Genomic DNA, 25,453 nt, shown 5'->3' on the forward strand with positions numbered 1-25,453 from the left:
CATCCTAGAACATAAAGCAGTATTATCTTCCTACCAACTATTCTTCTCAATCTGTATGTAATATGTCATCTCTAGAACATTAATAAGTATTATACTTTTAACATATTTCCAGAATAGTAAGTTATCCTAAATAAAATCCTGTAAGATCTAAGTTTTAAAAAGGAGCTGTTTATGAAAATTAGTATCCAGCGAACACTGATGATCTACTACCCTTGCATCAGTGAAACAGACAAGCAGGCACTCTGTAACGCACAGTCAGTCTCCATTCTCACTCTGTGATTCCTGACTTAGCCTCAGCAAAGGTGAGAAGGCCCACTCTGCAGAGGCTGACCAAGCCTCCCGGTGCTCCTTCCTATGAAGGAGTGTGTGCAGCATCGCATGCTAAGAACTAGGTGGGAGGAGGTCTTTAATAATCATCCACAACTCTTAAAACATTATTTATACATAAAACAAAGAATACTGAGTCTCAGTGATAGGTTACCTGGAAACTAGACTTTGAGATTCAGGGAATTAAGACTAGTGTGTATCTGATTAGCCATTCATAGCATATTAACTTATTGCTGATAAAATTCTTTTGCTAGCAAAAATTTTGCATTTTAGACTCTGTTTCATTTTTATTCACTAACCATACCTGACAATATACCTTACAATGGGACACAGCACGACTCACTGTATTGTGGCAGTCCACCTTCAATCAGATAACACACAACAACAGGATTCTTAACAAAAGTCCTTTATTCTGAAGGTTGGCTTACAGCAAGTCAAGAGCAATTCTAAGTGGGCCAAAGGAAGACTTTATGGCTTATATTTCAATTTATATAATTAAATATATTTGCAATATTTAAATACTGACCAAACTTGTTTTATTGATACAACTGAACTTTACAATATTGTCATAAAACTATGAACAGAGTCTTTGGAGAGGGAGGAAAGTAATAATGGGGGAGGGGAGGAGGGAGTGTGGTGGGATTTAAATATATTAGCCAGGTTGAAGCATGCAAAAGAGAAGACAGATGCAGTAAATTAATATGACAATGGTATTGAATTTACCCACTACAAGTTTACATACTTGGCCACAAAGAGATTAGCAAACACAATGTGAAGTCTAGTAAATGGCCCTATCTTGACTTGGACACGAGATGCAAACTCTCTTTGCACTTGTTGGCTTAGCTTCACTGGTTGGGTCACAGCATCCTTAAAGAAGCTGTGACCCACACTGCAAAGGACAACAGTTAGAAATGTGCTCTCCTAGTTGCTCTATGACTTAAAAAGCACTAATGGATTAACAACACAGGTCACTGAAGGACCAAAATTCCTTAATATTCACATTAACTTTCCCCATGAAAAGCTTCAATATTTATAATCTAATAAAAAAAATAGAATTCTCAAGGCAAATCTTTAGCATAATTTACAGAAGCAGATTTAAATAGAAGAGTCCCAAACCACACTCATCCTAAAGTACACATAACCAAGAGCCCCTTTCTCTACCTTGATATTAAAATATAGTGGCCTCAGCAAAGGCTGTAATGCCACCAGGAGTCCCGTGAGCAGAAGGGACAAACCAGACAAAGAGATTGTTACTATCTCTTTATTTCCAAATTTTAATGTATTCATATTCAAATTAAAGAGAAGGGAGATGGGTTCATGTAACTGCCTGTTTCTGAGGAAGTCTCAACTCTTCCAGAGATTTCAGAAAGTAACTGGCCTTTATAACTGGACGGTGACCCCAAACCTGAGGACAAGCAAACTTGTTCCCATAAAGTCCTACTGTCCCTTTAACAAGTAGATGAGTCCATTGGCGAGAGAGTCAAGATGCTCCTGTCATTGGTATAGAATGGATCTGACGCACTCCACAACCTGAAAGGAACATTAAGAGAGACTTTTGGCTTACCATAATCAATGTTCAGTTGAAAAGCCAAACCAAACCAAATTAAACCAAATCAAACCAAACCAAAGCAGGACCTAAAATTAAATGTAGAACTAAAATACAATTTAAATTTTAAAATAATTACTGATTCATTTCTAAATGCTAAAGAGTTCTTCAGATTAGCACTGACTATTTTAGATTATACAAAAACCTGAGAAAAATTAGGCTGTAGTCATACAGAAATTAGTTCCAATCTATGCATTCATTATCAGCACCAGTTTCTAGGTAGTAAACATAATGCGCTTTTGAAATCTTAATAACTCACTAAGAAGTAAGTAAACTATTAAGAATTGCACGTGTCCAGGTGCTAGGGAGATGGATGAAGGGAGCTGACAGGGTGTCTGCCGTGCAACACAGGACATGGACTCACAGCATCTACATAAGAAGTGGAACAGGTGGATAACAACTGACTCCTGCTTCTGGTTTACACACACACACACACACACACACACACACACACACACACACATTCACACACACACACACACACACACACGTGCGCGTGCACACACACACACGCACACACGTGCGCACACACGCACACACACACACACACAAGTAAGAAGGTACATGTACACCATACACACAATGAAAGTAAAAAAATGTTTAATTTTATTGAAAAATAAACTTGTACTTTGATATCATAGAAAAACAAATAAGCAAAACTACCAAGAGACTTGGAATGAATTAGTAAACATTCATATTATTGGTCACTTCTTGTGGGTATAAATTCTCCTGTAAGAATTTTAGCTTAATTAGCCAGAATGTCATAAATGGTTAGCATCAGAGGGTATCAAAGGAACTTGCAGATTCTTTACTAGCGTGGCAAGGTAACTACTAGCTGACTGACAGACAAGGTGTTAAGTTATGCAAGTCAATATCATATTTACATCTGTCATTTTGGATTATCTTGAATTAACTTAAAATGAAGTAATAACTTCACAAAACAGACTGACATGTTTAAAACACATGCCCTTAGCCCAAGGACAGTATTAAAACTACTAAGTAATTTTATAAAAATTGAAAGCACATAACTTTAAACACATAGCACACAGCTCCTATTAGGGTCTCCGCCTTCCTTCAACAGGGCTAAAGCTAGAAGCTCCGACTCCTTTATATTCAGCATCTTGTTTCGCAATGACTCTCTGTGTATGTAACATAAGCTTGAGTCAGTGGCCAGGAAAACACAATTACAGAAAGGGTCTCATCTTCGTGGCCTCAGAGAAGCCTGGGACCTTCAACCGTGATTCAAGGAGGGTCTTGTTTACAACTGTTAAGCACAGAGAACTCAAGTCTGGCAGGTACTAGGCAGCTAACATAAAGTAAATAAATAAAAGTAGGACTATGACTGTCTCTTGTTGAGTATGGCAATCTGTATGTAGAAAAATGAAAATAGATTCATATTTGTCACCTTGTGGATCAAGGACCTCAACATAAAAATAGGTACACTGAATCTAATAGAATAGAAAGTGGGAAAGAGCCTCAAACTTATTGGCACAGGGGAAAATTTCCTAAACAGAACTCCAAAGGACCCAATGGCTCAGACTCTAAGATCCAGAATTGATTAAATGGGACCTTATCAAACCGGAAAGCTTCTGTAAGGCAAAGGACATAGTTAATAGGACAAATCAGCAATCTACAGATTGGGAAAAAAATCTTCACTAACCCTACATCCAATAGAGGGCTAATATCCAATATATATAAAGAACTCAAGAAGCTAACCACCAAGAAACCAAACAACCCAATCACAAAATAGGATATAGAACTAAACAGAGAATTCACAACAGAGGAATCTCAAATGGCTAAGAAGCACTTAAAGAAATGTTCAAAGTCCGTAGTGGTCAGGGAAATGCAGATCAAAAGGACCCTGGGATTCTACCTTATACCAATCAGAATGGCTATGATCAAAAACTCAGGTAACAGCACATATTGTTGAGGATGTGGAAAAAAAGGAACACCCCTCCATGTTGGTGGAATTCCTCCTTGTTGGTGGAATTGCAAACTGGTAAAAACTACTCTGGAAATTAATCTGGAATTTGGAAATAGATCTACCTGAAAACCCAGCTAAACCACCACTCTTGGGCATATACCCAAAAGATGCCCTACCATGCCATAGGGGCACGTGTTCTACTATGTTCATAGTGGTCTTGTTTGTGATAGCCAGAAGCTGAAAACAACCCAGATGTCCCACAACAGAAGAATAGATACAGAAAATGTAAGAACCAGGACATTATTAGTTTTGCAGGCAAATGGGTGGAACTAGAAAATATCATCCCGAGTGAGGTAACTCAGACCCAAAAGGATATGCATGGAATGTACTCACTAATAGTGGATATTAGCTAAAAAAAAAATACAGAATTTCCAGAATACAATCCACAGAACTCAAGAAGGCTAACAAGCCGAAGGGCCCAAGTAAGGATGCCTCAGTCCCACTTGGGAGAAGAAAGCAATCACAGGAGGGGCAGGGAGAGAGGGACCTGAGTGGGAAAGGCAGTGACAGAGAGGGGAAGAGAGGAACATGGTCAGGTATTGGGGGGAGGGGAAACAGTACTGAAGCCCTGAGGGCCAGCAGAAGGAAATAGTATTCTTTTACCTGTAACTGCTTACATCCCAATGGAGTTAACTGTTCAATTCTAATCAGCCAGAAACCTTCATTAGTTTTTTTCTTTGCAAACACTGCTTACACAGAGAAAAATGTATCCAATGATGTCTCCTTTGTTTTTCATCTTTCAACATATGCATGCATTCATGTTCAACATCACTGTGAAAGACTGTTAAACACTGGAAACACTGATTAGCTAAAGGTTTCTTCCTTCTCCTCATGCTCCCTTCCCAGGGCCTTCCTCATGCTCAGAAATGCTTTACCAGTCAACTGTATACCCATCCCTGTTTTACTTGTGAATTTTGAGTGAGGCTCATTCTAAGTTACCAACCCTTCTGCCTCTGCTTCCCAAGTGCTGAGGTTGCCAGTGTGTTTTATGATGATGGTTAAAGTGTTAACTGACAACGTGACAATCTAGAGTCATCAAGGAGATGCCCTGTGGGTATGTCTGTAGGATTATCTTGATTAAACTAACTGGTGGAAACCTGAAACAGAGCAAGAGCATGTTCCCATCTGTTTCCCGACTAGGATGCAATGCGACCAGCTGCTCTAAGTTTCTTTCACCTTGCATGCCCTGCCATAATGAACTCTGCCCTTGAACTGTAAGCAGAATAAGCACTTTCTTACTTAACTTGCTTCTACCACTCTCTTATCTCCCCATGCTCTGAATAAACTCTATTTTGTGCTATGCCGTCCATGTGAAGGGATGTCTCAGCATAGGCCTGCCGAGGCACCCCTTCCCCCACACCTGACTACACCGCCATAGAATATATCCCCCCTTTATCTTTTTGTAAACACATCATATATGGCATATTCAAGTCAGAATAAATGAGGCTAAATCCATAGGCAGTGTATTTACAAAGTCATGTCAAAGCCAAAGATAAAGTAAAGAACTTGTTCACAAGAAACTATATTTCATATTATGCAAATAATACCATATTTGCTATTTTTCAAAATGTAAAGCTAACCAAATATTAAAAGTAGTTTTCCAAAAGGGCAGACTGCTCCACTTGTACCTTGCCCATAGCATACCCCAGGCCCTCCTATGCCACTCATTAGTGAAGGGCTTACTGTTTGCATGGCACACAGGGAAATGGGCATTAGCACCTTTCTGTGTGATCGCAGCTGTAACCAACACCCAGTGCATCGCTGCTTTGATTTGGGGAAGTGGCATGAGACCAAGCAGAGGCTAGTGCACTCTCTAGTACCTAACAATCACACACGGTAAACATAAAGACATTTTTAAAAAGAAGAATTTTAAATGCTATTTATACTAAAACAGATTTAATGATCTATAAAAACAGCTATGATAATTCTAACAGACGAGAGTAGGAAAAAAAAAACACCCAGAGTTTCTTCTGATCCACAATTTATCAAAGTTATTAGTAGCATTGTTAAAACCTGTTTGAGCATAAACTTTTAATTGGACAATAAAGGCCAAATAAAGGAATCTAAAAATCAAAACTCACTTTAAAACTTCATTACAGACGTCTTAGGAAGGAACATGGACTGGACAGCCTTTCCTGTGCAGCCTTAAAAGGCTGACTTGCTTTGGAGAAAAAGGTAAAGAATAAGGAAAGCAAAGATGTTTGCCATTGAGTGTGGAGGTTAAAGCAACAACAAACACCAAACCCCTCGCAGAGAATAAAGCAGAGTACAAGTGAAGTAATAATGAGAACAGTCATACGCCAACAAGAGCACCACACACACACACACACATACGCGCGCGCGCACACACACACACACACACACACACACACACACACACTATTCACTGCAGCTTAGAAAGGGTAAACCAGTAACTCCTTCACTGGAAGGAGAGTCTCCCCAAAGATGCCTTCTCTTCCTTTGAGTGACAGGACCAAACCACAAAGCTACAAGTGTCATCTCAAGTCAAAGAGTAATTGCTGCAAAGCAACAGCAGGCTCTTGCTTCACTCCCACACTAGTCTGCAGCACAGGCACAGTGAAATGAATGCCACACCTGCTGATATGGTTGGGACTACACCGTCCTATGACTCGCTCCAGCATTCTTCCAACAGATGCGCACGGGGTCTCTCCTTCTGGGAAACAGCACATGGAGTCCAAGCACTTGACACTTGAATGTGCTTCAGCAAGCTGCAGAAGAAGAGCAAGTTAGTTATTCATAGATTCGGACCTCACAAAACCATTCAGAAATCAAAACAAGTACTTTAAAACTGAAAGTGGCGGATAAAAACATACACAGATTACTACAATATGGAATGTACAGAACTCTTAGAGTGCAATAATATATACATTTAAAGCCCCCTGTTCTAATCAGAAGCCTAGATAACTAATGGTATAAAAAATGAATAGATAGGCATTTCTGTCTGCAAAGGTTTATTATTTTGCCACTTCTTAATCTGCTATGGTCAAGTTGGCTTATGCCAAGTACTTAGGATGGCAGTGAACTCTAATTCATCTTTGGAGTTCCTGCAATTATGCTTGAAGAACAAATGCCCAGCTACTGAGAACAGTGGAGTAAAAACTATGTTGAAGACTGGGAAATAACAATCTGACTTAGATTACCTAGTAAGAATAGGATTAACAATATAATAAGAACTTTAGTAGCATTTTTTATGTGCTAAAACCAAATATCCAACACACAGCTACTCCATCCACATTTACCTTAACGAGCTGGACAACTCTTAGATGCCGTCTTTGCACATTAGCAATGTATCTTTTTATTTTTAAACAGTGAGCAGGTGGCACATGGATAAAATTTCAAGTTGAATTCATTAGATTTCAAAGATTTCTGATTAAGGCATAACTAGGCTCAGCAAGGTAACTTAATTCAATAACAACAACAGCTTTCATTATTAAAATGAGAGCAAATGGTCTCATCACACAGCTCAATGAATCCCAACCCTAGTTTTGCTAGTCAAAAGTTCTCCCTCTCTCTCTCCCTCTCTTCCTCTCTGTCTTTCCCTGCTTCTCTCTCTCCCTGTCTCTGTCTCTCCCTGTCTCTGTCTGTCTCTGTCTCTCTCTCTCCCTGTCTCTCCCTGTCTCTCTCTCTCTCTCTCTCTCTGTCTGTCTCTCTCTCTCTCCCTGTCTCTCCCTGTCTCTGTCTCTCCCTGTCTCTCTCCCTGTCTGTCACTGTCTCTCTGTCTCTCTCCCTGTCTCTGTCTCTCCCCCTGTCTGTCTCTCTCTGTCTGTCTGTCTCTCTCTCTCTCTCTGTCTGTTGTCTCTCTGTCTCTCTGTCTGTCTGTGTCTGTCTGTCTGTCTCTGTCTCTCTCTAGGCTCTCACTCACTAGTCCTTGGAATTCAGTGAGTAGATCAGGCTGGTTTTGAAGCCACACAGATGTACCCCTACCGTCTGAGTGAAAGTTTAAGATTTTACCTGAATTTATTTTTCTTTATGTATCTAATGTCTTGTATGATACATTTTTAGAAGATTCAGAGAAGAAATGAATAAATTCGGTAAAGCTCACATCTACAGGGTTGGGAGTCACCGTGGGCCATGCGAAGGATGGTAACAGAGGACACTGAGGACTCACAATGACAGACAGACAGATGGGAATGTAAAGAACTGGGTATTTAGAAAGCAAGTAAATGGTGGAGTGCTACAATATCCATGTATGGAGTCTCTGCCCATTCCACATAGGGGGAGGCACAACAGGGTTTCTTGTTTGGTAAGTGTCTGGTTGCACCTACACCCTGGGCTCTGCTAAGCATTGTGAGAACAAACCTCCCATGTTCTTTAGTTTAAACATCCTTGTTTTAGGACTTAGTTTAACACAAGATTCCTTTAGTTATGTCTGTGAGATGTTTACATAAACATTTCATTTTTAAAAGGAGAGGGCTTTCTATGACTAAATAAGTACCTTGGGAAATAATCCAACAAAGCTTCAAACAGGCTTTTAGACTGTCAGGAAATGTGCTTAAGTCTCAGTGGTAGAGCTTGAGACCATCATTCTACAATCTGTGTCATTTTTTTCACACAATGTATTTTGATCATCGTCTTTCTTCTCCCCCAACTCCTCAAAGATCCTCCCCATCTCTCTACCCACCCAACTTCATTTCTCTCTTAAAAACACAAGCAAAAACCCAGTAAGATAAAAAAAAAAAAAAACCAACACACACATACACACACACTTTTGTATTTCCCTTACTTGACCCAATGTACCAAGAACCATGAACCACTAACTACCACAGAAGGGACATAAATTTATAATGAAGGACTCTGGGTGATGCTGGCTTAGGCAAAGGCTCTCATCAATCCCCAGTTTGTGCTTTGCTGATTCCTGTGCTCCACAAGCTCCAGCTTCTTTCCTGCAGGGAAGATGCTCCCCTGTGTGCTCCACACCAACCAATGTGGGCGCTGTAGTTCATGCTTGTGGGCCTGGTTCAGGTGAAATAATATTATCTCCAACTGGAAGGACTCTCTGAATTCTGTTTATGACTTTTGAAGCATCCCTTGAATGGTACAAGCCTTGAATGTCAACTGAAGAAGGTAGTGGCAGTCGTCAGACAGAGAAACTGGACTCTCGTGAGGGGAGGGTAAGGTGAGCAGCAGTGTCACGCACAGTGACAGTGGGGCTCAATGCTGACCTCTAGAGCCTGTCACTGGGCATGAAGGAAGTGCTTCTGGGCTGCTAGAGACAGAGTTAAGAAAAGCTGGAAAACAATTTGACAAACTAACTCTGTAACAGTTAAATCGAATAAGTTTTGGTAAAATCAGGGATTATTTTCTATATATTATATTTTCAATAATTCAGTTTTATCACAAGCATAACAGTATTGGTACTTGAAGGACAGGATATTTAAAAAAAAAACCATAAAACTGATGTTTTAGCAATTCATTCAGAAAGTACTGAGCTATCCCAAGAACTTGAGAGGAAGGTTTTGTTTGGAACTTCTAAGTTTAATGTCCCATGCCTTGCTTATAGCTGCGCTCAGCTAGTTGGGAAGGGTCTCTTGAAAGTCACATCCACAGGTCATCTGGATGCTTGTGCCCATCTATGTGCTGAAGAATGCTTGAGTCTGTATCTGTTTTCACATAGCTGTCTTACATCACTTAAAGCTATGGCTAAATGTTAAATCCTAGACAGCCAAGAGAGCAACATGTCAAAACTATTATATAATGTCCTCTTTTATATCATCTGAGTGGAATAAAAGTTCCACCCTTGGGGGGGGGGGGAGAAATAGTAACAACAAAATCCAGGTGCACTGTAAAATGGTGAATACTGTAAAGCTATCTCACTCCTGACCTAGCAAACCACCCATAAAGCTTTTCTAGGGCACATCACCTACCTCAGCATTCAGGAAAAGCTCAGACAGAACCTAGAACCACAGCAGTCAAGTGTCATTGGGGTGGAAATGGAGTTTTCTTTAATTCAAAGTAACAAGAGGGGAGGTTTTTATTTTTTTAGGATATATGAAAACCACAAAAAGTAATGGTGTGAGATGGCATTTGGCTGTACCTAACTAGGTCTGACTGCAGCAGACAGTAGTGGGCCTCACTCTCCAGCACACCCTGCTCCCAAGTTCTAGGCAGTATCCCCAACCCAACCCATGGCGACTCAACATGGCAATGGCTGCCTCAGGGAAATATCCATCTTAATAGACCTAAACTGCTGAAATAACTTACAGCTTTCATTCCATATTAATGGATGAATGCTGAGGTTTTGTTAGTTACTAAACAACTTCCTTAAATCTCATTTAGAAAGCTGTTTCTTAACATTTTAAATATTTCACTCTAATTTCAACTACAGGTTTTTTAAATTTTAAGTAAGAATTGTCAAGTTATTAACTTTATTATAGATTTTGCCCATAAATTGTATACATACATATATGTATGTATGAAACATTATCTAGATTTAAGTTTGCTTTTAGAGAAACCAACAATCATAAATTATTGCTGACTTTCAATGTTTTTGCTAAGAATTCTAAGTCCTCAAGAAAATGCGAGATTTTATCTCCTCATACAGCAGTTAGAGATGGCTAACCATCTTATTCCAAAACCCCTGAAAGGAGAACCTGTTTCCAGATTATTGTTTTCTCTATCCCCTTCCTGTTTTCCTTCACTCCAAGAGAAACAAACACCTCCAAAATGATAAAACTTTTAAAGACATTTAAATGAAATACTCCCATGTTTGTTTGGGAGCTTTCTAGAGAGGTATTTCTATGCATGTTGTCTCATTTCAACACAAAAATAAAAAGTATAATAAAAACTATATTGAGTGGGAGCTAGGGAGAGGGCTCAGCAGGCAAAAAGCTTGTTGTACGGGTATGAGGACTACAGTGGAGTCTAGAATCCATAAAGAAGCCCAGGGCATGTGGCAGCTTGTCTGTAATTCCAGTACTGGGAAGGTGGAGACAGAGACGCCTGTTTCTAGAGTAAGAAACAGGCTGGGTAAACCAAATGAGTAAAGGAATACCAGAACGGGGAGGGAGAGGGAGGGAGGAAGGGAGGGGGGAGGGAGGGAGGAAGGGAGGGGGGAGGGAGGGAGGAAGGGAGGGAAGGAGGGAGAAGAGGGAGGGAGAGAAGGAAGGAGGGACAGAGGGAAAGGGAGAGAGGGAGGGAGGGAGGGAGGGAGGGAGGGAGGGAGGGAGGGAGGGAGAGAGAGAGAGAGAGAGAGAGAGAGAGAGAGAGAGAGAGAGAGAGAGAGAGACCCTGCTTCAGTGGATAAAGTGCAGAGACTGACTATGACTCACTCCAAGGACTGCCCTGGGAACATGCCTAAGCACTTGAATACACATGCACACACACTCCTCATATGCACACATACCATGCAAAGATAAAACTAAATGAAAATTTATATTGATTATATAAATATTTTTATAACTGACTTATCCCTATTTTCAAAGGACACTGGAGCCCTTTTATATAAATGATGTATTTATTAAACTGGTTAAGAATATATGAATGGAAATTTATAGTTTGGTTAAGGAAGACCATCTGTATTTATGAAACATTAAAATTCCCCATTATAAAAGGGAAGTCATGGGTGAAAGGAGAAAAATCTGCTTATAAATTCCAGGGTCTCATGCAGCCCAGGCTGGCCTTGAAGTTGCTATGTAGTCAAGGGTGACACGGAACTCCTTCCTGGTCTTTCTGACTCCATATCCTGAGGGCTAAGATTGAAAATGCATGCTGCCATGCTCTGTGCAGGCGAGGCAAGCACTCTACCAACTGACTACATCCCCAGCCACCTAACTCTAATCTTTTGTAACATACCAAATCAAAATGAAAATTCAGAATTCATTTGACTTTCTTCTGAATTACTACCACTGTTACTACTAATAATTGAGAACTAATTATCCTCGCTCAGGGAAATTCACTAAAGAAATCTACCTTTAAAATATGTCTCATAAATAATCCATATTTTTCAAATTAGTATGCATGGTCCATAATCTGATTTATAGGAAAGCTCAAAGATTTATAGTCTTTAAATGGCTTTGTCTTCAAATTTCTCTATTTTCTTATTCCTGAAGATACAACAACATCTTCCTTAATAAAAAAAAAAAATCACAATAAAATGACAATTATAGCCTAAGGAAAAATAGAATTATTGGTGATAAGATTTATAATTACTACAAATTATTGTTCATATCCCGCTGGGCGGTGGTGGCACACACCTGTAATCCCAGCACTCTAGGAGTCAAGAGGCAGGCAGATTTCTGAGTTCGAGGCCAGCCAGGTCTACAGAGTGAGCTCCAGGACAGTCAGGGCTATATAGAGAAACCCTCTCTTGAAAAAACCAAATCCAAAACAAACAAACAAAAAAACCCAAAACAACAACAAAACCATACCCCAATTACATATAGAAGTAGCTTAGATTTATTCTTCAAAGGGGGAGTAAATGAGTCCCATAACTATAGTTTTAGATGTACTGTTTAGATTTACTTAGTCTATGTATGTGAGTGTTTTGCCTGTATGTATGCATGTGCACTATGTGCAGCCCTGAAGAAGGTTCTGAGGCATCATATGGGTGCTTGGAACCAAACCCAGGTCCTCTGCAAGAATAGGAAGAACTGAGCCATCTCTCCATCCCCATCAATCTATGAAACTCTATGAGACGAATGTCTGTTAAATGCCAGTTAATGAAAGTTCTTCAGTAAATATAAATACACTTGCTCATTTGATAATTCAACTCAAAAGTCTGGAGAACCTCAGTAACCCAGTGTCTACATTAAAATGTATAAAAATATAGACAATTACAACTTCAAAGGGGATAATGATTTCAAAATGGGCAAGGCATGCCATACTTTCAAAAACAGTGAAGAGGAGTAATTTCTTGAATGTCAGACAATAGGCTGTGAAACTACCTTACTATGATAGAATCTGAGGTGAAACATGATTTATCACTCTATATCCAAACGAATGTGAAATGAGAAATTCATGGGTAAACATGAAGAAAATTAAGGGATACAAACAAGGAAAATAACTAAACCAAGACAACATCCAAGGCACAGTGAAGAATTAGTACAGTGAAATGAAATGTGATGTCAATTCTCCATGGATGCCCCAAGCATGAGAATGCAGTGCACACGTCCCCAGAAAGGCCCAGCAAAGTACTACCTAGTGCACGCAACAACTGCCCTGCCGGCTGCAAGCCTCAGCTAGCAGGAGCCTCCTGTCCTCCCCTCTGTGCTGGCTTTCAGCAAATTCATATGCTGAGCCGACTGAACCCTTATCTTCTTCCATCTAGAAGGACAGAAAAGCGGTAAGTCTCATATTCACAACAATACTCTCAGTGTATAATTTAAAACCAAAGCAGTGAGTTGGGTCTACAGGCTGTGAGGCATAGACAAAGTTCACAAGCAGCACAGTTACTTCACAGGACAGAGGAGCCAAGGAGCTTCTTGGAGAAAATGGCAAAGCACACCATATGAAGCCATGAGTGCAAAGCTCTTAGAACAGGGGCTAGTCAAAGTCTGCTGTGGGTGGGCCTGGGGCTGTTCCTGTGAACCAATCCCTAATGAGTAAAGGAGCCAATCACTGGGCGAGTAGGACAGGGAAGAGAGGAAGCAGGAGAGGGATGGCAGAGGGGTAAGATGTAGCTGCTACAGTTTCCCCAGTATCATGGGTATCAGGGCGGATCCACAAAGATTCACAACCAGAGGAATCAGATTTTAATAAGGCTTACAAGATTAGGTTTTAGTTGTTGCACCCAGAGATTGAGTTACCATTGTTTCTAAACTAAGTTTGTTTTGCGTTTTCCTTCACAGTGGCTTGTCTGGGTTCAAGAGAGAAAGGTACAGCAGCTGAGTGTGGGTTTGCCTGAGGTGCTCCACAAAGGCCGTGGGGGATTTGAAGTATGGGGTTGGTGTGGTAGTGGCTGGTCAGTGGGAACCTAGTGAGCTGGTTGGAGAGCACAGGAACGAGCTGGTTCTACTTTTTAATATTTCACTCAACAAAAATCAAGTTTTCTTTAGTTAAATTCTATTTCTTCTGTAAAATTCTGAGCCACAGGACTTCAGCATTTATTTTCTAACCCTTACACTCTCATCTTAGGACACTGTTCTGACCTATAAACAGCACTAGTGAAAAGGGGTCGTGATTTACTTGTTAATAAAATTAAATTAAAATATTTCTCAAGGGAATACTTTTTTTTTTTACAAGATTTATCTTATTTTTTAAGTGTATGAGTGTTTTTGCTGCATGCATGTATAAGCCTGGTTCCTGCCGAGGCCAGAGGATAGTTTTGGAGCCCTTGAAACTGGAGTTACAAATGGTTATGAGAAACCATGTGGGTGCTGGGAACTGAACCTGAGTCCTCTGAAGAACAGCCACAACCTGCTTAACCACTGTACCATCTCTATAGCCCAGGGCATGACTTCTGTCTGGCTTTAGTTGAGGATGGTATCTTCTCTTTGTTTTTCTTTGTTGCTGACTTTAAGTTAACAGCATAACAACCATCGTGTGCTATGCACACGCCTAGAGTCTAGAGGGCGAGTGCTGGGCTGTGGGTGGTACAGACATCTGCTAAGGGAGCAGCGAGTGTGGTCCCACGCTCACTCAGGCCCGCTGTCAGGAGAACAGTAGCTCCCCCTCTGTGACACCAGAGCCATCCAAAGAGCCTGCTTTCATGGTACACTTTCAGAATGAGAGCGTTAATCTTACTAGTTTATTATAATATATAATACCTAGGATTTCTATAGTTTTCTTTCCTCATTCTTTTATGTCCAGTATTAGTGTTTTAAAAGCGATTCATTTACACCAACACATGTAAACTACAAATTCACCACAATATAATTAATCACAATGCAAGTTATCTTCCCTTATCAAGAGCTGTCCAGTGTTCTTTTATATAACAAACTCTCCTACTGGCAGAGTTAAAAGCTAGACCCTCAAATATATGATAGATAGTCACTTATTATAGACAATCAGCTATTGATAAAAGTGGGAATATACATAGTTGCTCAACCAAAAGTAAAAACAAAGGTTTACATTTGAGTTTAGTTCTTGGAAATATAAAAAACAGTTACCACTCATTTACAATACATAGTTACTGTAGTTGTCACTCAAAGTTAAACATCTAAAAAAAAGTTAAAGCCAATAATAAAAACATAAAAAGGTTAGTACAAGTTCAAAACACCTTTTAAATTATAGACTGTTATTGTATCACCCGAAAGATTAAATAGTGTTATGTCATAGCTACTCATTTGATTATATAAATATATACAGATTAGAAATCTGGAGAATAAAAATAATTAAATGTATAATTGTCAGGCTGGTTGCAAATGCCTTTAATCCCCATTCTCAAAACAGAAGCAGGTAGGTCTCTGTGAGTGTGAGGTCAACCTGGTCTACAGAGTGAGTCCCAGGACAGCCAGAGACGCTGTCTCTAAAAAAAAAAAAAAGAAGAAGAAGAAGAAGAAAAAAAACCCAACTAATTAACAAACCAATAAATATATGTGTCTTTGTGTGTGTGTATGTGTGTATATATGTGTGTGTGTGTATACATATATAGAGATTGACATGTTGCTATATTATCAAAGTTCTAGAATTTCAGCTTTTTATTTTCTTCTTTCAAAAGACATTTTGAGACTAGTAGCTTTTTTTTTTTTTATAAACTTCCAAATTGGCATGGCTGTGGAAATACAATTAAATATAAGATGTAATATATATTATATATATATATATGTATATGTTTATATATAATATATATATTTCAATTTATAGATGCAGTTAAGAAGAGCAAGGGCATGAGATACTTATGCAGCCACTACAGTACACAAAGACATACTCGCACATGTATTTATATTACAGATTAAGGCAAGACAAAAAACGAGCAACTCTCACTTCCAGGTAACTACTTAAGTTTAAACTTTATGATAGCTTTTTAACTACCGAACATGCAAGAGCATTCTTACATATGACTATGACAAGCAGAAGCATTAGAATTATGCTAGAAAAGATAGGTATAAAAATATGTAACAAGGTACAGCTCTCTCCTCTTATGATCAATTTCCGTCTAAATTTTGTTCTTGAAGAATGGATATCAGTTTTAAGTTTTAATATACATATTAATTAAGGTCAAATTAGAGACAGAGCTGTGCATACTTGACTCTTTGTTGATGCCTCTGCCCATCTTTTGGATATTACTTAGCTGACCTGTGGCATGCATAAGGTGAGCAACGGTCTACTCCTACTCTACCTAAGTTTGCCCAGCTGATTCCTTGCCCTCGACAAAGGCTGCAGTGCGATGAACTCGTCACTTAAAGCCACTGTGTTGGAGTACATCTATAAGTAGACAGAAAAGGGATGGGACACACACAAGTCAGTGAGCTGTATTCATTATCCAGGAGACAGACACAGGACAAGCTTTGTAAATACCAAACACCTGTTCCCACAAGAGCAGAAATACGCATGGTACACACACAAGTGATATTTGTAGGATGTCTGCCTTGCCATAAGAAAAAAATTACTGTTCACTTTTTAAAACATGCTCTTATTCTGGAGGGGAAAAAAAGCACTCAGATAATAGCCGGAAGCTCTCCTTTTGATGTGACTTTCTTGCTATCTGATAATGTAGGAGCCATTTCTCCATCATTTGCAGTCAGAAGGAAGACTAGAAGCTGAAATGACCACTGCTTACAGCAAAGGGATAATATTACACTTGGGATATAAATGACATATACTGTCCCAGTATTAAAAGAAAAGAGGAGAAAACCACAGATGACAGTAACAGGCTACAAGGCCCATGAATGGAAGTAAAACTTTCCTTCCCTTCCCAAATGAGAGCAATCAGAACATCTCATTAATCATTTGGATATTAATTTACACAGCAAGGAAAATTATTCTGATTTCACAAGTGATAAAATGATTTAGTGTAAATTCCCTTTTAATAAATTTAACTTATGATAAAACAAGTATATTGAGTATTTTTCAATCTTTTTGTTTAAAAAAATAAAGCCTCAAATATTTCTTGTGATATTTTAAAACAAGGATACAGAAAAAGTAATAATAAGTAATATCATACCTTTTGGACCAATAAGCAATCGCTATGAAAATATATTTGAAGCTTTCAAATCATAGAACATAAGGACAAATGTAAATACAGGTTAATATGATGTTACTCACCAGTTTTAAGGGGACCTGTAATACAGACCATAAGGTAAGTCAACCTCCCTCCACAGATGTCTACAATGCGGAACAAGAACGGCCGCTCTGTGCACACAGACTTGTGCTGAGGAACTGAGCTCAGCTCCCAGCACCCACTTGGGTGGCTCACAACCCCCTGCAGCGCCATCTCCAGGAGAGCCTGCGCCCTTTTCCGCTCTCCAAGGATCCTACATCCACGTGCACAAACTTCCCCATACATATACAAATAGTTGAAAATTATAAACAAAATATTTTATTTGAAGAGTCTAAGCAAGTATAATAAATACACTAAAAGTAATACTTTGGCTATAAATATTTATTTCTGAATATTAAAAATAAGGCACAGCTTTCTGGTATAGATTTCAATAATATGTTATAGAATGGAAGTCTGTCCCAGCTAGTGCACACATGCACAGGCAGACACAAAAATCATGGGACTCCTTTCAGCACCATTTAGAAATCACTATGACAGAGTAATACCCTCATTTTCACCACCTTAGGCTGCATCGACATAGACATTCAGTAGAATTACAGTCATGAGAGAGAGAGAGATGCTGGTGTAAGCAAGGGAACGGTTCTTTACTAACATCTACTGTGCTTAAACACTCTTTCACTTATTCGTCACTGCAGAGGGAATGAAAGACATTTCAATCAGAATTTTATCAATGAGGAAATTGTGGCATAGCTGGCAGCTAAAATAGTATTGGTTCCAAAATTGGTCCTTAAGCATTGGCATACTGCTAATGTTTGCTGTAGTTTAGAGACACAGCTACTATAATATAATTATAATTACTAGCAGCCATAAAAATTAATAGGAAAAATATGAAAAAAATTAAAAATGCCACATTTAAAAATTTTGGAAAACTCTTTAATATAGGAATAGGCATTGTATAATACAAAAAAAGTATTATGATTATAGTTACCCATCCCTAACTGTTCCAACTAAAGAGTTACTGAGGATGAAAAGATGCCTACCTGTGCCTTTTCTGTACTTGTAGGATGAAGATGTCGATCAAACACTTTCTTCACAACATCAACGAATAGACATGTAACAACCATAAGGAGTATGGCAAACCAAGCTGACCCACTTGACAGGAGCTGAATAAATACAAAGTACATATTCTGGGAGCCCAAAAATGGCCTGCAAAGAAAGACAGTAACTTAGTAAAAGTGAACACTGGATGTGCACAGTGTCACATGCCAGCAATATAAACACTTGAAGACTATGGAGAAGAAACTTGAGTTTGGGGCCTACACAGGGAGACACTGCTTTAGAAACAAGCGAAATCAAAACTCAAAGAGTTAAATCAAGACATCACCAAACTCACCTTAAAATAACAACTTTAAGAGTGCCAGGGAATTTTTCTAAATTGAATCTGGAAGAACTTAAACTAACAAAACAGGCTGTAAAATCCAGATAAAGTATTTTACCAACTATACCTTTCTCCTAATAGGGCAATGGCAAGCTAGATAACTAGACAGCCCCAGCTTCCTAGCAAGTTATAAAAAGAATAACGAAGAAGAGCCCAATGGAGACTATAGAAGTAAGAAACCAAGAAATAAAGGTGTAAAATTTTTTTCAATTGGTTACAAAACAAACCAACAAAAAAAATCTGGGCCAATGAGATGAGCCCGCTGGGTAAAGTACACACTGCCCAATCCTGAGCACTTGGTTCTCTCCCTGGAGCCCTGGGACCCCAGAACCCTCGGACCACATGTGTGCTGGAGCCCAGAGCCCGACACCCCAGCCTCCAGCAATGACACCAGAACAACCTCCTGATTATCCAAAGCTCAGACTGAAAGCTAGGCTTTTCTTTATAAACACACTCAGAAACTCAGATCATGGTATTATGAAGGTATTCTTTTTTTTCAACTTTTGTATATCTCAATTGTAAGAGACTATAGGAAAAAATAGAAACAGGGAAAGGTTTACACAAAACAATATACATAAATGTGTTCTTTAATGATCCTTTTTATGGAAGTTAACAGATTCAAGTTCTTTGTGCTTACCGTTAGAAAGTTTTGCCTTGGTAAGTCGACCTAAGGTACATGTAATACAAATGCTCTCCAAAAAGAAGAAAAGGTATCAGTCGGCCATCATTTACTAAAAAAAATCTTAGGGAAGCATGAATTACTAGCCTTCCAGAGCCAACGACCGATCTACACTTAATGAGGAGGAAGCACACTGACAACTTTTGAGAGAGATGTTACCAATGAAATATTGACAGGTTCTATGACTTACTGCATGAGCGAATAATTTAAGACTAATGTGGTTAGTATAAAGACCATTTCCATGAAGTCAGATGAACGGTTTACAGTATAGGCTTCTTCTGGTTTTACCTTTGTGATCATGAGGCTCAGTGTTCATGTAGAAAAATGAGGACAATAGGATTATTGTGAATATCAACTCAAAGGAATGAACTTATCACATAATGTATAAAAACTATTATGAGCAGAATTTTGATCATCCTAAACCAATCACAATAAATGTTCATTATTGTTAAATCAACATAATTAAGACATAGTATAGTTCACTCACCAGAGAATCCCACCATAAAACAAAGAAAATATAAAATAAAATATAATAGATCCCCAGGTAACAAGATGGTTGATCCAAGTCCAGAAATGAGTTTCCAATGCCATCTAAAAAAAAAAAAAAGTGCCTTAGCAATGTATAGTAATACTTTACTTTAACTTGTCAATTACAGCTGTCTAAAAGCCCTGTGGATTGGTTCCTTAGAAGACAGACACAGTATCAATGAAACAGTCTTAGTAGGAAATACTGAAATATTTTCCTTCTGAGGGAAAGCAGTATTGAAATATCATGTGATGACAGACATTATCTCAACTCTATGGCACACAAAAAAAACCCTGTTATTAGATGATACACAGTGAATCCAAATTCCAGTAATTTGTAGCCAAAATCATATGAAGCTTTCTAAACAACTGACTAAAAGGAAAGTTTTACAGCATAATTTAAATAAATGATTAAAATTTAGTAAGACCATGTACTGTTGAAAAGCCAAAAGGGAAACTCTCTCTTTCTGGCTAAAAGCCGAAGTGAGTGAGATACAGAGACAAGTGCACACTGTTTCTAATACTGTAGCATACCTTCACTGTGACTGTAATAACCATGACTGTGAAGACCAAAGCACCAAATGTCCAGTTTCCAAACATCTAAACACAAGGAACAGACTAATATGTTAGTTATCAACATAATGTCAACTCCACTATAAGGTAAAAATAATTTTATTCTTTACAAAAAGTATCTGAATTATTTAAGACAGACATATACATAAACTCAGATTATATTAATAAAATGACAAGGACAAAAATAATTGAAGCCTTATTGTGATAACTATTCTGAACAAACACCCTCTGGATAATAAATAAAACCAGAAATGTAAAGATAGTTCAGAAGGCAGAACTTGTTTATCAAGACTGTTTCTACTTAGGATGATACAGTGTGTTGTTGTATTCTTGTCCTCTTATAAAAATGATAACAATGCCTTGCTTGACCTCAGTTATTTTCTGAAATATTTCTAACTAGAAGTTATAATAGAACATTTGCTATAGTGCATCTGGATAGAAAAATCTAAGCAAACAAAAAAAAATTAAACTTAAAACCAGTATCCGGAAACAAAAAAGATAATGGCCAATGGAACTAGGCAAAGGATAAGTAATATGCAAATAATATCAGGCAGAAGCACTCTTTTTGTCTTTAGAGTACAAATGTACAAAGTCTATCACACATGCAGAATCCCAAAAGACATGCAGAATCCCAAAGAATATCAAGATTTTATTTCCATATTAAGATTCTAAGTATGCAGATTTTGTGAATCTTACAAAGCACTCATAATCTCGACACTCACTTAGAACTTTATGTAAAGGCTGATTTGTCTTTAATGTCTACATGTCTACCAGCAAATTACTTGACAAATTACTGAAGCCCCCTGACTTTCACATCATTTGTAAAATGAGGATGAGTGACATTCAAAGTATGCAGAATGGACAAAGTTTCTGGTATGTAAAAAGTGAATGGTAAACACACATTGCTTATTATTACTAATGGACCATCAATTTGCATTCCTTTATTTAAGGGTACCTTGCAGACTTCCAAGAAGACACAATATAGAAATCATACTGAACCTATGCTTATTTCTCACTTTTTTAGGTATGCAGATTTAGAAATTCCAAAAACCAATGGGTATCAACTAAAGTCCCGAGTGCCAGTCTCTTAGGACTATGGTGGCTTTGAAATAGCAGGCAACTTCGACCTGGAACTATGTGCCTAATCCTAAGGATCTGGTTTTACATAAGGCATGCCATGCTCTATCTCCCTTGAGCAAGTCACACTGGGTGCCTTCTTTTGGAGTGAGGAGTGAGCTCATGAAGACCAACTCTTCCCATTTGGACATCCTCTTAAACTCAGCTGAGGCAGGAGCATTTGGGGGTTGGGGCTAAGCCAAAGTGATTTAAGCTTACATTCTTTTCAACATTATTAACATTTTCAAACATTTGTAAAACATTTTTTACCTGGCCATTTCCAAGCAAAGATGTATCCTTCCCCACTAGAAAGTAGGATCCAAAAAAGAAAATGAAGGCATGGCTGAAACCCAGGACAGTCCAGTAAAGAAATGCTTTAATGCTCAAGAGACGGTTTTTACTAATGTCCCTGCAATAATTTTTAAAAAGAAAAAGCAACACATTAGGAGTCATTTTTGTCTTCTAAAAAATTAATTTAACTAATAATTTATAATGATAGAATTTTAAGATGGTTAAAAATATCAGCAAAAAGAATAAACTAAATTTACAAACCATTTCTAATAATAGCATGTATCTTGATAACAGCTCAGAATTCATAAAATAAATCCAAATATCTTTTCATTTGATAGTAAAACACAATACAGGGATAGTACTTCATTGTAACTGTGAAAAGCTGATTATCTGTCTTTAGTCTGTTCTCATTCAGCCTCGCTGCCAGGATGATCTCTCTGGTAAGAGACAAGCTGACTTTGGCAGCAAGGTTCCTCATTATCTTCATTTCAGAAGTTAACAGTTATGAGGGTAAGATTGGCCTGGGTATGTGGCCAAGTAGAGCAAGCGATCCTCACACACCTGGCACCTCTACACCTCTGTGGCAGTTTATGAAGATCATGGCTGGTCCAGACAGGCCCCCCAGCTCTAGGGTCACCTGGCTGGGGAGTTCTGAAAAGCAGGCAGTGCCGCCCTTCCCTTGCACTTAACTTTGATCAGCACTCATACGTTATGTAATAGTCAAACATAAGCCAATTTTTAAAGAAACTCTAGATGCTAGTAACAAATGAATAAGTACTCTTGTGTACAACAGTCCAATGATAGAAGTGCTTACTCGTAAAAACACTGGAAATTTATTGAAAATTTCTCTTTAACACTGAAAAACTTAAAATCATCTAACATCTACCCTTCCCACTACCTATACACATCCAATAATAGGCAACACATACCGGTAGAGAGTAGGCTTGCTCTGTAATACATGTGGGTCTATATGCTGTTCCAAAAGACTGTATATGAGAACAGGTAGGGAAGTAAAACAGATATTGTATAAAGTCAGGTACACGCTGTCATACAGTGTCTAAAAAGAGAAATAAATTGGAAAAAATATGAGATTCTAAATTATATATTCTATTGCATATATAGTCATGGAAAAATGTTAAAAATAAGAACCTTAACTTTTCAATTTATACTAAAATCCCTTTAAAAGAATTTCAATTAATAAAGGTGCTTTGTACTATACAGATTCAATGCAATACCCATCAAAATCCCAACTCAATTCTTCACGGAGTTAGAAAGAGCAATTATCAAATTCATCTGGAACAACAAAAAACCCAGGATAGCTAAAACTATTCTCAGCAACAAAAGAAAATCTGGGGGAATCAGTATCCCTGACCTCAAGCAATACTACAGAGCAATAGTGTTAAAAACTGCATGGTATTGGTACAGTGACAGGCAGGAGGATCAATGGAACAGGATTGAAGATCCAGAAATGAACCCACACACCTATGGCCACTTGATTCTCAACAAAGAGGCTGAAAACATCCAATGGAAAAAAGATAGCCTTTTCAACAAATGGTGCTGGTTCAACTGGAGGGCAGCATGCAGAAGAATGCGAATTGATCCATCCTTGTCTCCTTGTACTAAGCTCAAATCCAAATGGATCAAGGACCTCCACATAAAGCCAGACACTCTGAAGCTAATAGAAAAGAAACTGGGGAAGACCCTTGAGGACATCGGTACAGGGAGAAAGTTTCTGAACAGAACACCGATAGCGTATGCTCTAAGAGCAAGAATTGACAAATGGGACCTCATAAAATTACAAAGTTTCTGTACGGCAAAGGACACCATCAAGAGGACAAATCGGCAACCAACAAATTGGGAAAAGATCTTCACCAATCCTACATCAGATAGAGGGCTAATATCCAATATATATAAAGAACTCAAGAAGTTAGACTCCAGAAAACCAAACAACCCTATTAAAAAATGGGGTACAAAGTTAAACAAAGAATTCTCACCTGAAGAACTTCGGATGGCGGAGAAGCATCTTAAAAAATGCTCTACTTCATTAGTCATTAGGGAAATGCAAATCAAAACAACCCTAAGATTTCATCTTACACCAGTCAGAATGGCTAAGATTAAAAATTCAGGAGACAGCAGGTGTTGGAGAGGGTGTGGAGAAAGAGGAACACTCCTCCACTGCTGGTGGGGTTGCAAATTGGTACAACCACTCTGGAAAGCAGTCTGGCGGTTCCTCCCAAAACTGGGCACCTCACTTCCAGAAGATCCTGCTATACCACTCCTGGGCATATACCCAGAGGATTCCCCACCATGTAATAAGGATACATGTTCTACTATGTTCATAGCAGCCCTATTTATAATTGCCAGATGCTGGAAAGAACCCAGGTATCCCTCAACAGAAGAGTGGATGCAAAAAATGTGGTATATCTACACAATGGAGTACTATTCAGCCATTAGAAACAATGAATTCATGAAATTCTTAGGCAAATGGATGGAGCTAGAGAACATCATACTAAGTGAGGTAACCCAGACTCAAAAGGTGAATCATGGTATGCACTCACTAATAAGTGGATATTAACCTAGAAAACTGGAATACCCAAAACATAAACCACACATCAAATGAGGTACAAGAAGAAAGGAGGAGTGGCCCCTGGTTCTGGAAAGACTCAGTGAAACAGTATTCGGCAAAACCAGAACGGGGAAGTGGGAAGGGGTGGGTGGGAGGACAGGGGAAGAGAAGGGGGCTTACGGGACTTTCGGGGAGTGGGGGGGCTAGAAAAAGGAAATCATTTGAAATGTAAATAAATTATATCGAATAAAAAAATAAAAAAAATAAACGTGCTTTGTTTTATATTAGAATCTATACTGTTCTACAGCTTTGTTGTGTGGGAGAACTGAACATTTTTTCACAGTGTAGTAAACTGGATTTCCATCTCAGACTCTTAGGTTGGTCGGTGTGGTGCAGGTTGAGAGTCGTCCTACAGGCACCCTCGGCTGCTGGGTAGTTCTCCTATGGTTACACCCCTCCCCCACCGTCCACCTTCTGTATGGCTTACAGTACTGAGACCTCTCTTTTTCCTATTTTTTTTTTTTTTACATGGCTAAGTCCCTGGTGACATCAAGTAACTCTCAAGTGTTACAGTTACTATTGCTGGCACTAATGCTTTACATCTTTTGCCTATGGCCCTATCATCATTGTGCTGATTGGTCTTTGTCAACCTGTCACAAATAAGACATATGTAAGAAAAGAAAGTTTTTAAAAATTTATTTATGTATTTTTTTTAAATATAGGAGTGCTCTGTCTGCATGTATACCTACATGCCAGAAAAGGGTATTAGATCCCTTTATGAGTCACCATGTGGTTGGTGGGAAGTGAAGTCAGGACTTCTGGAAGAGCAGCCAATGTTTTTAACCACTGAGCCATTACACACACACACACACACACACACACACACACACACACACACACACACACACCCTCCCTGCCCAGAGAAAATGGAACATTTCTATTTAATAGAGAAAATGCCTACATACTATTGGTCAGTCTATGGAAATGCCTGACTAATGACACAGGCCACACTGTGTGCACTGTGCCTCCCTGGGCAGGGCCTCAGGGTTTGATAGGAACGCAGGCAGGGCAGGCAGGGCAGGCACGAGTGGAGACGCCGGCAAACGTGCTTCCCAGGGGCCTGTGCTTCACCTCCTTGTCATGCTTCCTCCTGAATCACTGCCCTGACTTCACTGAGGGATGGAGTGTGACCTAAGGATTGTAAAATAAAATAAACCTTTCCTTCCAA

General features: G+C 38.8%; 1 protein-coding gene across 1 annotated transcript in view; it reads right to left on the reverse strand.

The window, feature by feature from the left end:
- Positions 1-717: 717 nt before the first annotated feature.
- The window catches only part of Atp11b (ATPase phospholipid transporting 11B (putative)), a 97,935-nt gene continuing 73,199 nt past the window's right edge, over positions 718-25,453 (reverse strand). The window contains exons 24-30 of the mRNA XM_052180635.1: positions 22,589-22,716; positions 21,639-21,777; positions 20,214-20,279; positions 19,642-19,745; positions 18,078-18,243; positions 6,513-6,646; positions 718-1,857 (exon numbers count right to left, since the gene is read on the reverse strand). Of these exons, the coding sequence (XP_052036595.1) occupies positions 1,776-1,857; positions 6,513-6,646; positions 18,078-18,243; positions 19,642-19,745; positions 20,214-20,279; positions 21,639-21,777; positions 22,589-22,716 (819 nt within the window). The 3' untranslated portion in view covers positions 718-1,775. The remainder of the gene's footprint in view (positions 1,858-6,512; positions 6,647-18,077; positions 18,244-19,641; positions 19,746-20,213; positions 20,280-21,638; positions 21,778-22,588; positions 22,717-25,453) is intronic.

The sequence above is a fragment of the Apodemus sylvaticus genome, chromosome 4, assembly GCF_947179515.1.
Source record: "Apodemus sylvaticus chromosome 4, mApoSyl1.1, whole genome shotgun sequence".
NCBI classification, from domain to species: domain Eukaryota; kingdom Metazoa; phylum Chordata; class Mammalia; order Rodentia; family Muridae; genus Apodemus; species Apodemus sylvaticus.